Source organism: Dromiciops gliroides, chromosome 1 (genome assembly GCF_019393635.1).
Source record: "Dromiciops gliroides isolate mDroGli1 chromosome 1, mDroGli1.pri, whole genome shotgun sequence".
NCBI classification, from domain to species: domain Eukaryota; kingdom Metazoa; phylum Chordata; class Mammalia; order Microbiotheria; family Microbiotheriidae; genus Dromiciops; species Dromiciops gliroides.
This window is the reverse complement of record NC_057861.1, coordinates 602856573-602869282: the sequence shown is the minus strand read 5'-3', so window position 1 is coordinate 602869282 and position 12710 is coordinate 602856573. Positions and strand designations below refer to the sequence as shown.

Sequence of the window (12710 nt, the reverse complement as noted above, 5' to 3'; positions counted from 1 at the left end):
CTTTGGCCTCAAATTTCTATATTCAAATGCCCAAAGTACAGGCAACAAACAAGGGGAACTAGAGATCATAACACAAGGAAAAAACTCATCTTACAGGTATCACTGAGAATTGGTGGAATGAAATGCATGATTGGGAAGATACCTCTGATTGGGTACAAATTATTCAAAAGAAAAAAGGATAGATAATAAGAATCTGGGAAGGAGGAAAAAAGAGGGAGGGAACAGATTAAGAAGATATAGTCACTTGCAGAAACCCAAGAACCAGAGAGGGGAAGAATAGTTGACAACATTTGAGTGAAGATCAATAAAGGGAAGACCAGAAATTATTTTGTCGTCTTAGTATATGACCGACCACCTAGAGAGAAAGGTAATGGATACAGAGTTTGGAAAGTAAATCATAAGACTGGAAGACAATAGCTAGTTGCCCTTAATGAAACAGAGGCATAACTGAATAGTGATGCAAGACTTCGTTTATCCTGACCCAGAAAGAGTTCTCTCTCTCTCTGCCAAAAGCAAAGTACATAATAATTTCTTCACTTAGCTTAATGATAATATGCTCCTTCAAAAAGAAGAACCAAGAAGGGGAAAGTTTTCTTCTGATTCTAACACGGAAGAATGGGTTGTTGGAGTGAACATAATGAAAACTTTGTGAGTAAATTATGATGAAGGAAATGAAAGCCAAGAATAGTCTTCTATGCATACTAAATTTAGGGAAAGCAAATTTCAAAGGGTTCAGAGAAAGGACAGATAAGATCCCATGCATTAGAATTCTACACCGGAAATCAATCCATGAGGAATGGGAAACTTTAAAGAAAGAGATTCTGAAGACAGAAATGAAACAATTTCAATGAGGAAGTAAAACTGAACTTGTATCTGTAAGCACAGGGAACTCACCAATTAATTAAAAAATTTTGAATATATGTACAAAAGAAGGAAGCAAAGACAGATAATAGAGAATGAATGTAAGCATATGGTATAGTCCTCTAAAAATGCTGTCAAGAGTGCTAAAGCTCAGAAGGACCTGTGTCTATTAAGGAAAGATAAGGACAACAAAAAAGGAGGCTTTTAAAACTGTTTTAGGTTAAAGAGCAAGATCAAAGAAAGGATAGAGGACCACTGCTTGGCATGGATAAAATAATAAATGACAACTGAAAGATAGCAGAGCTGGCTCAATTATTTTCTTATTTCTTTGCCAAGAATGGCCCTTACACTGAAAATGAGAGGGGGAAAATCACAAATATTAAGTTGAAGCCCAAGAAAAGTAAGGAGATAGAAAAACAGCACCTAGTTGCCCTTGAATTCAAGTCCCCTCAACCAGATGAACTATATTCTTGAGTACTGAAGGAACTGGCAGATATAACTGTTGAACCATTGTTAGTGATACCTGTAAGCTCAAGAAAATTAAAAAGGTGCTACAGAACGGAGTTGCTCCATTTTTTCAAAAAGGGAAGAAGATAGAGTCTAGAAACTATAAATCAATGAGTTTTACTATTATTCTTAGGAACATTTTAGGATTGGTTATTAAAAAGAAGTGGCTAAAGAATATCTAGAAAGGAAACTGGTGATCAAAGAAAGCTAACATGACTTCATCAAGAAGAGGTATTGCCAAACTAACGTTATTTTCTTTTTTGAAAAAGTTTTCAAAGGATTTGAAAGGGAACTACTAGAGACAGATATTATCCTGATTTTAGCAAAACGTGCTAAATTACTTGACACTTTTCTTTCTTTCTTTTTTGGTGGGGCAATAAGGATTAAGTGACTTGTCCAAGGTCACACAGCTAGTGTCAAGTGTCTGAGGCCAGATTTGAACTCAGGTTTCCTGAATCCAGGGACAGTGCCTTATCCACTGCGCCACCTAGCTGCCCTCTTGACACTTTTCTTACAAAGCTGTGGACTAGATAATATATAGAGTCAGTACTGATTGAATAGCCAGACTAAAGGACTAGTCATTTTTTAAAGTTAATATAATAAAAGGGTGTCCAGTGCAGTGCACCAAAACCTATGCCTTAGCATGATGCTATTTAACAATTTTAACAATAACCTGAATAAAAGAATAACTTGCACACTTTTCAAATATTCAAATGATACAAAACTGGAAGAGCACATTAAAGGCAATGCATGATAGTGTCAGTATCCAAAAAGGTCTTCAGAGACTTGATCATAGTACTGAATCTAGTATGGTGAAATCCAATAGCAATAACTGTAAAGCTTTGCAGGGATACAAAAAAAACCAACATCACAAATACAAGATGAGGGAGGCATGGTTAGAAAATAGCTGGTATAAAAAAAGACCTGAGGGTTTTAGTGGACTGAGAATTCAATATGAATCAATACCTAGCGGCCAAATAAGCTAATGTGATCTTAGGCTACATTAGAAAAGACATCACCTCCCAAAATGCGGAGATGACAGTCACTGTTTCATGCCTTGGTCAGACAAGTAGGTGTTCAGTTTTGAATGCCATAGTTTAGGAAGGAAATTTGATAAGATAGAGAGCAACCAAGATGGAAAGAGCACCCAAAACAGTGATAAGCTTTGAGTCTCTGTCACATGAGGATCACGTGAAGATATTAAGGATGTTTAGCCTGAAGCAGAGAAGACTCCAGAGGATTATGATATCTATGTTCAAGTATGTGAAGAATTCTCAGGCAGAAGAGGGATCAAACTTTTGTGGTCTCAAAGAGTCAAAATCAGTGGATGAAAGTTGCAAAAAAGGTAAAGTGAGCCTTGGTATCAAGAAGTTTGCTAAGAATTAAAGCTATCACAAGGGCATCTAGGTGGTGCAGTGGATAAAGCACCGGCCCTGGATTCAGGAGGACCTGAGTTCAAATCTGGCCTTAGACACTTGACACTTACTAGCTGTGTGACCCTGGGCAAGTCACTTAACCCTCAGTGCCCTGCAAAAAAAAAAAAAAAAATTAAAGCTATCACTAAACAGAATGTGTTACCTAGGGAGATCATGGGTGTACCTCCACAGAGGTCTTCTAGATGGATAACAACTTGTCAGGGTTGTTATAGTAGGTGGGGGGTTGGTACCTTTAATTTCACTACAATGATTCAAGTACTACACATTAAAAGAATGTATAATGCTTTCCTTAGCCCAAGTTCCTATTCTTAATTGTATAGCCTCTTGCCACTAGATGGCAGGAGTTCCTGAGCTGTCAGACATACTTATCAGAAATAACTGAAAGATGATAAATATAATTTATGAAGAAATATTTGAGGTATTTTATGGTGTTATAAAAGTGTATTTTGTATTCACTTATCTGAACACATGTTGCATCCTTCCCCAGACTTCTTTGAGGCTTACATTACACCATTACATCTACATCTTACATCACAGGTGTCTAACAATGTACCTTGCACACAGTAAACATGTAGTAAATGTTTGTTAAATTGAATACTTCAAAACTTGAAGTAATGAAGTACTGATAGGTGTTTTTATCAGAAATTACAATGTATATAATTTTGCCTTATATTATTTTGATTATTAGAAATACAATTTGCTACTCAAAATTACCAATAAGTTCATGCACAGATACTATAAAGTATCATTTACTATTTCTTTATTATTATTTATGTATTATATTATAATTATATTATTCCACTAAATCTTCAATAAAAATTAAAGTCATTAAGACTTTAACCAATTTATTATTTTTACTCACAGAATAATTTAACAAGTAGTAGTATTATCATTACTGTATATGATATCTTTAAAGCATTTTTTAATCTGCTTATGTCTTATGTATATTTAACAAGTGCTAAGAGCTGACCTTGTTGGTTCAGGTCAACCTCTTGGGTAAAGAAAAGGTGATCCTAAGCCTTGGTTTTTTGTTGTTGTTTTTTAAAACACACACACGTGTGTGTGTGTGTGTGTGTGTGTGTGTGTGTGTGTGTGTGTGTGTGTGTATAATTGCTTTATTCATGAAACAAGCTCATAAAATATGCATGATGCGGAATTTATAAATATTATTAAAATTTTTCTTTTTGTAGTAAAATTATCTAGAGTACGTAAGTTTTTTTAAAAATAAGCTCCTTGAAGATAGGGGCTGTTCACTTTTTTGTGTTTTTATCCCCAGGGGAAAATGCCCACCGGAAGAGGAAGAAAATTCTAAAAAATCTCCTACTAGGTCACACACTCAACAAACTTTCTTGAGTATTTCTTTTTACAGCTAGTACCATCACCTAGAAAGGGACCATAAAGACCATAAACAAGTAACTTCTTAATATTTTCAGTAATAAATTACTATCAAAAAATCACCTGTAGTCACAATAAAATGGTTCCATCATTAGTCTCGCTAAACAATCACTTATAAACCTTTGCCTTATAAACACTTACAAATCTTTCTGACATCCCTAGATAAATCACTTAAATTAGTTATTTCTTTCTTTCTAGTCATTTATTTGGGATTTGTGGGCAGGGGACAGAAATTAGGTTTTCCTATCTTGTCCCAGTTCCAAGTGCTTGATTTCACTACTGACCGACACACCAAGGCTCTGACCTGGGCTGCTTTATTCCTCCTTAGGTAGCCTGGTGGCCCAATGCTCTCAGTAGCTCGCCACACTTATGTTACACTTGGTGTGGATGCTGAATTAACTCAACTAACAACCAATCAAACAATTCACTAGCCTCTGCCTCCCCATAGCAGGAGTTACAGGTGTGTACCACCACACTATTGTACAGTTATTTCTGAGATCAATTTCATATTTTATTTTTATTGCACGTTTCCAACCTCAAATTTAAAGTGTAACACATTAGTACAATGTATTTAGTCTTTCATTTGGTATTTTATTTCCACCCTGCATGCCTAAGACAGAAATCTAAGGGACAATGGAACTGAAATATTTCCCTTTTAAGGAATTTTATATCTGTCAAAAATTGGTCAAACAATAAATTTTAACATTTTGAAACTTAATAATGGTATGAAGATATTTTTTAACTGGACAGTTTTCAGTTCTTCTACATGGCATCATAATTATAAATGTTTAACTTTTTAAATAATTAAAGCAGCACACTAAAGATCAAATTTCAGAATGTGCTTGCATTTGTTAAACAAAAATATGAATAATTTTCCTCAAATAATTTTCTTCCTAAATATGTAGCAAATATAATTATTTTAATATGATTATAATTAATTACTCTTCAATATAGTTCATTATGTAATTAGTAATATTACATGTAATTATGTTACATAATTAATATTCTTATGTTTATACTAGAATTAATTATTCTTGAAAATTAAGAAAGGTAGTCATTTTTGATATTGTAACTGTCCTTTTTTAGAAGAAAAACTGATATAGACAACTCACCTTTGCACACCATAGGGTCTTTCTAAAATAGGTTCTTTAAACGGAGGTGGAATGTGACCAAAATAATCAGGATAAGCCACTTCTGAATATTCAGGAACAGATTTAGTATTTTTCACAATCTCAACATATAGATCAGAATCATGGAGTGGTGGCATGTTGGGCATTTCAATTGATGTTTGCTCCACTGATGAGTTAGATGCAGAATCATCATCTTCTTCAGTTTCAACTCCAGTAAAACATAGCTTCCCTAGTTGAACAGTCCGTCCCTCAAAGAGCACATTTCCACAAGTAGAAATATGTGGACATGTTTTAGTACATGTAATGGAGGTCAGGTGAGGACTGGAATCTTTCTTTGTTCCGGCAGTAAAGCTCTGGGAAGTCTGGGGCGCATTCTGCAGTGTTATTCGGTCCAAGGCCTTCACTAGATCACTAGTGAGATACTGGCTGGATGAAACTGTTCTATTTTGATCACTTTCCTGTTGCTGCAATGAACTATCACTGTTTTTAATATCTTCTTTTGCCAGGTCTAAAAAGGCAGGTTGTTTATCACCTTCCTCTCCTTGTGAAATGATATTCTTTTTCACTGAATTTATTAGACTGTTAGGTTCCACGGGTGGCTCTTCTCCTGCTGTAGGAACAACAATAGGTCCACCTAGATTTCCCTCCTTTGCCAAGGGCTTTGGTTCTTTGGCAATTAAATCACATTCCTTCAAAAACAAAAATTATAAAGAAAAAAATTTACCAGTACATAGTAAAATATTTTAGCAAAAATAAAGACAGCATTTAAATTCTTTCATATTGCATTACAGTAATGTAACAAACAAGTGGTAGCACTGCTTAAAGCTATCCTGAGTCAGAAAAATTGATTTCAAGCCCCATCTCTGCCACATCCTAGGTGTATGTCCCCAGACACATAATTTATCCTCTATACTATTGGCCTGGGAGAAATATCTAAAAAGGCAGTTTCAGAGGTGAGGGAGCTTCGAACCTAGAGGTCCCTCATTATCTCCGGGACCTTTATCTCCCAGTATTTAGGGGAGCCACCCAATTAATTCTTCATATATTAAATTTGGCCCCCACACTCAGAAAATACTCTCAAAATGTAAAGCTACAAACCAGTTGCTGATCTATATTAATAAAGGAAGTTTGTTTACCAAAAGATTCCTTATATTAATGAAATGAAAGATCTGAGGTCAGAAAAAAAATAAAGCATATTGAACACTTTTAAAGTGCTCAGAGTGTAGGAGTAAAGCAATGTTTCTTTAATTTTCCCCCAAATTAGAGGATTTGAAAAGAAACTGAAAATATTAAGAAGTTATTCATTTTCCCGAATAAGAGATGTCAAAAGAATCTCAAAAATCAACCATATAGGCATCTAGAGAAATATATAAATATTTTAATCATCATGGAGGGGAAAGTCACCTCATCAAATCCCCTTATTAAAATAGCTAACTTTATAGGGTCAAGATTATAAAAGGAAAGTAAGTGAAACCAGGAAAGGAAGGATAGATTGGGAGAACAGAAATGCCCAGAACCTAAAGATATTATGTTATAAAATATGCTCACAGATGAAGTATGAAACTACAGCCTTAGTCCTATAATTATAAATTCTCCCCCCCCCAAAAAAAGTGGAAGGGAATTAAACTTCAGGAGTTGTTTATGTAAAGCCTCTCTTCCAAAAGGGAAATTCCTATTACCTATAGAACAAGGAAAACTGAGGAAACAGGAATGCACAGAAAAGGACTACAATTCTGAAAATTCTGTAAAAATATATGAAGTACTCCAACATCCAGGCTGGCAGAGGCCAAGCTGCCTTCTTAATCTCTTGCTTGTCTCAAATATTCAATATTTTTTAAAATTCCTACTGTAATTTTTCTATGGCAACATATCTCTTTTTTCATGCATTTATTCAGTCTTTCAATAAACATTTATTAAATGCCTACTATGAGTCAGGCATTATTCTAGGTGGTAGAGAAACACAAAGAAGAAACAAAACCATTTCTGCCTTAAAGGAGTTTACATTCTATTTGGTTGAAACAACACATACACAGAAAATTAAATATAAAATGGATACAAAGTAATTTGGCAGAGTTCTTGAATAACTTGGGGAGGGAAAGATCAGAATAGACCTCTTATAGGAGGTGCTCTTGAATAGGAACTTGAAGAAAGTTAGGGATTTTTTAAGCCAAAGGTGAGGAAACTGTACAGGTCAGCTATGAGAGAAAGCCTGTGCAAAAGCAGAGAAACAGATATAAAATTTTATGCTGAGAATAGCAAGTAAACATGCCCAACATGCCAGGTATAAGAAGCATGGAACAATAGCATCAATCCAGACTAAAGGCTGCATCTATACCAAAAAAGTCTGAATTTTACGTCAGAGGGAAAAGAGAACAACTGCAGATGTTTGCTTAGGGAAGTCAGACTCATGCCAAATGGAATATCAATCTGGCAGTTGTGAATGATGTACTAGAAACAGGAAATATTTGAGGCAAGGAGACAATTTAGAAAGTTCTTTCAAGAGTCGATTGTCATCCCCCAAAAGAGAAAAAGACCTATTTGTACAAAAGTATTTATAGTGGCTCTTTTTGTGGTGGCTAAAAATTGGAAATAGAAGGGATGCCCATCAATTGGGGAATGGCTAAATAAGCCATGGTATATAATGGTGATGGAAGGCTATTGTGCTATAAGAAATGACAGACAGAACGATTTCAAAAAGTCCTAGAAAGACTTGTATGAACTGACGTAAAGTGAAGAGAACAGAACAAAGAGAACATTGTGCACAAAGACAGCAATTTTGTTTGATGAAGAACTGTGGAAAAACTTAATTAACTATTCTCAACAATACAATGATCCAAGACAATCCCAAAGGACTATAGATGAAACAGAATATCCACCTCCAAAGAAACAAATGATACTGATGGAACACAAACTGAAGCATGCTATTTTTCACTTTTATTCAAGTTTTCTTATACAAAATGACTAATATGTTAATGTTTTACATAATTGTACATGTATAACCTATATGTGATTGCTTACCACATCAGGGAAGTGGGAGGAGAGGGAAAGAAAGAAGGATGAAAATTGGAACCCAAAACTATAAATAAAAATGTTTATTACCTTAAAAAATTTTTTTAAAAAGTCAGTTATCATCATAGTCATCGTCATCATCATCATCATCATCAAGGCATTTATTTCTTAAGCAATTAAAGCATGCCAGGTATTAAGCTAAGTGTTCTAGATTCAGGTGAGGGCTGATAAAGGCCGGGAGCAGGGTGGCAGTGATATGAGTAGAAAGCATGCAACAGATATGAAACAATGTTGTCAGGGTAGACCTGACAATACTTGCCAACTGAATGGATATGAGAGGCAAAGAAAAGGGAAGAGCTGAAAATGACCCTGAGGTTGTAACCCTGGGTAACTGAAGAGATGATGATACCCTTAATGGAAAAAGAAGTTACTGATCTACAAAATTAGCTTCATCTTCAGAACTTTTGCCTTGGGGCCCTGCTGTCCTGATTGGTGGCTGCCTCATCTGGCCCACAGACATTCTTTTCTCCTACTCCTCCACTACTGATATGGTTCTAAATAATTATTAATGAGTAGTGACAGTCTTGAATCACGGAAGAGTCATTTTTAAATAACTGCTAATGTTTCTTACTACATACTGTCTTCAAAAGGTGTTTTTGTTTTTGTTTTCATTTCGGCTACTGAGTGAAAAAACTTCCAGTTTTGGTGGTCTTTGAAGGTTCAAATAAAGTAATTTCTAACTCAAATGTCTGATGTTGGAAATAGCATATAAGCTAAAGTGGAAAACAGTCATCAAAGTTAATTTTATCTATCTTTTTAATAAGTCAGTAAAACACTCACTGGTCTTATAATAATAAAGTTATTTTTAAGTGTTAAGTGTCTGAGGCCGGATTTGAACTCAGGTCCTCCTGACTCCAGGGCCGGTGCTCTATCCACTGCACCACCTAGCTGCCCCAAAAACCAATTTAAATACCACGTAGCTACAATAAAAATTACACAAGACCTAGTAGCTACTACATTGAAGGGCCATAGTCTTAAAATACTATATTTCATACAGTAAAAGAGTTGGAGTTATGACCAAGGGTTACTTACCCAGCAAAGTTAAGTATAATCCTCAATGAAAAAAAAATGGACATTTTAATAAAATTAAAGACTTTCAGGTTTTTGTGACAAAAACACCAGAACTTAAGGGAAATTTTGACATATAACATCCAGGAGGAATACAAGGTAAACATTAAAGGCTAACTATAAGGAACTCAATAAGGTCAAATTGTTTACTTCTTATATGTGAAAACATAATCAGTACTCTTATGATTGTAATGATTATTTGGGTAGTTTGAAAGAAGCCCTTGGGCTGAACTGAATATGATGGGGTGACTCTAACAAAATAAAATAATATAGTGTGATAAAATAATGGGATTTGGCAGAGCCCAGGGGCCCCACCTGAAGATTGATTTGGAATTGATTGAATTGGGTGAGACTGAGAAGCTAACTGAGAACCTACTTAAGAATGATTAAATGGAGACCACACCTGTCTGGCACTGAGTGGGGTATTTTTCTCAGAGGCTATGGACTACACCATCAACACAAGACCACTCTCAACCAATCAGCTTGAAGGACCTCCCCTTTTGGGGAGGGAGACAAGAAGTAGGAAGTTGAGGCTGGCTCGCTGGATCTCTCTCTTTTCTTCCAGGATTTTGGCATGGTGGCGGCAAGGACAGAACAGAGTAGAAAGATCTACTCCACGTGTTCTCTATAGAAGCATGGACAGCTAAATAAAGGTGGCTTTCTCAACTTCTGTCTCTTGGCTAACTTCTAATATACTTTAATAAATCCTTAAAAGCCTAAACTCTTGCTGAATTTATCAGTAATCTTAGCCAGTTTCCCCCAAAAAAACTAGAGGGGGAGGCAGGTTAGGACCCACATTTAGATTTTAAACATCACAATAGGGAGAGATAAAAAGGAGCAATTATTTCATACAAATGAGGCCTAAAAGGAAAAACTGATACATAAGAAGCTGGTAAGGGAGCAGGTAGTGCTAGAACCATATTCTCATTGAGAATGGGTTAAAGAGGGAACAAAATACATGCACACATACATATATATAATGGTACAGAAGACTTCTGAATTCAGAAGGAAATAAGAGGGAGAGACTTCCTGGGCAGAGCCAAGATGGCGGAGGAGAGGCAGTGAGCTCCCAAACTCATGACACAATCGCTCCAAAAAACATCCAAATGACACCACAGGAAAATGCCCAGAGCAGCAAAACTCACAGAAGAATGTGCTGAAATCATCTTCTAATCAAGAATGACTTGGAAGGTCAGAAGGAGGGAGCTGCTGTGCTAATACATGAGTCAAGCCCAACCCCACAGTCACCCTGACACATCTAGTCCCAGGAAGGCCTCACCAGAGAAGCAGACCCCCAGAGCCTCTGAATCAGCTGAATCACCAGTGTTGTCTGGAACTAAGCTCACACTCTGGTAAGTGGGCTGAGCCCTGGGCAGGGGGGAGACTACAGGGGTCTATGCTGGTGCTAAGGCAGAACTTGGATTTTACACCCTGCTAAGAACCAGGAGGTAGCAGTGGCCCAGGTGGGGGAGGGGCACAGACTCGACAGAGCTAACAACCACAACACACAAAGCTGGTTGATTAGCAAGTTGGTCTGGGGTCCAGGGAACAGGCCAGGTGAGTGAAGAACCTGATTCTCCTTAAATCATACCACCTGGGACTTCTTAAGCTTGGGATACTGCAGCCTGGAAACAGTGCCCCACTTTAAGAAGCTAAAAGTCAAGTAAAAGAAAGGCAAGATGAGCTGACAGAGAAAAGTGAGAACCATAGAAAGTTTCTTCAGTAACAAGGAAGACCAAGGGGCACCCTCAGAGGAAGATGTCAACATCAGGGCCCCTATATCTAAAGCTTCCAAGAAAAATATGAATTAGTCTCAGGCCATAGAGGTGCTCAAAAAGGACTTTGAAGATAAAGTTAGAGAGGTAGAGAAAAAATGGAAAGAGAAATAAGGGTGATACAGGAAAGACATGAGAAAAAAGTCAATAGCTTGAAAAGTCAAATTGGCCAAATGGAAAAGGAGGTACAAAAGCTCTCTGATGAAAATAATTGCCTAAGAAACAAATGGAAGCTAGTGACTTTATGAGAAACCAAGACACAATAAAGCAAATCCAAATGAACAAAAAAAAATAAAGGGCAATGTGAAATATCTTCTGGGAAAAACTGCTGACCTGGAAAATAGGTCCAGGAGAGATCATTTGAAAATTATTGGTCTACCTGAAAACCGTGATCAAGGAAAGAGCTTAGACACCATCTTCCAAGATATTCTCAGGGAAAACTGCGCTGAAATTCTAGAAGAAGAAGCTAAAATAGAAATTGAAAGAATCCACTAATCACCTCCAGAAAGAGATCCCAAAAGGAAAACTCCTAGGAATATCATAGCCAAATTCCAGAGCTCTTAGGTCAAGGAGAAAATACTGCAAGCTGTCAAAAAGAAAGAATCCAAGTACCATGGAGCCCCAGTCAGGATAGCACAAGATCTAGCAGCTTCTACATTAAAGGACCGGAGGGCATGGAATATGATATTCCAGAGGGCAAAGGAAATGGGATTACAACAAAGAATCACCTACCCAGCAAAACTCAGCATAATCTTTCAGCAGAAAAAATGGAACTTTAATGAAAAAAGAAGACTTTCAGATATTTGTGATGAAAAGACCTGAACCAAATGGCAAATTTGACTTTCAAATACAAGACCCTAGAGAACCATAAAAAAACTGGAGCTGGGGGACATACCTGGGGTTGTACAGTGGGCGACTGTCTTGTGTCTGAGGCCAGGTTTGGGCTGGGATCCCCCTGGGTCCAGGGGTCATGCTTTGTTCACTGTGTCACTTAGCTAGGTGATGACATCTTTAGGATTAAATTGAGGGGTGAAGGGAATTCACTGGGGGAGGGGGAAGGGCAGAGGTGAAATCCTACATGAAAGAAACAGGAAAAAGCTTATGGAGTGGGGGAAGATATGGGAGAGGAGCAGGGTAGTAAATGAATTTTACATTCATCAGAAAAGGCTCAAAGACCTTAAACTCATCAGAGCTGCCTCAAGGAGGGTCTAATAGACACACCCAACTGGGTGGAGTAATCTATTTAATCTGGGTAGTAAATGATCCTAACACATCAGAATTGGCTCAAAGACCTCAATCTCATTAGAATTGGCTCAAGGAGGGAATAATGTACACACTCAATTGGGTGGAGTAATCTCTCTAACCCTGCAGGAAAATAGGAGGGGAAGGGGATAAAGAGAGAGGGGCAAAAGAAGAAAGGGCAGAGTGGGGGAGGGGACAGACAGAAGGAAACCTCTTTTGAAGAGGGA

The 12710-nt window shown here is 37.0% G+C and overlaps 1 protein-coding gene across 10 annotated transcripts in view; it reads right to left on the bottom strand.

Annotated features, from left to right (window-relative positions):
- The window catches only part of AGTPBP1 (ATP/GTP binding carboxypeptidase 1), a 212696-nt gene that overhangs the window by 101693 nt on the left and 98293 nt on the right, over positions 1-12710 (bottom strand). For all 10 annotated transcript variants that reach the window (XM_043963888.1, XM_043963895.1, XM_043963953.1 and 7 more), the window contains exon 14: positions 5312-6018. In XM_043963888.1, coding sequence (XP_043819823.1) covers positions 5312-6018 — 707 coding nt within the window. The remainder of the gene's footprint in view (positions 1-5311; positions 6019-12710) is intronic.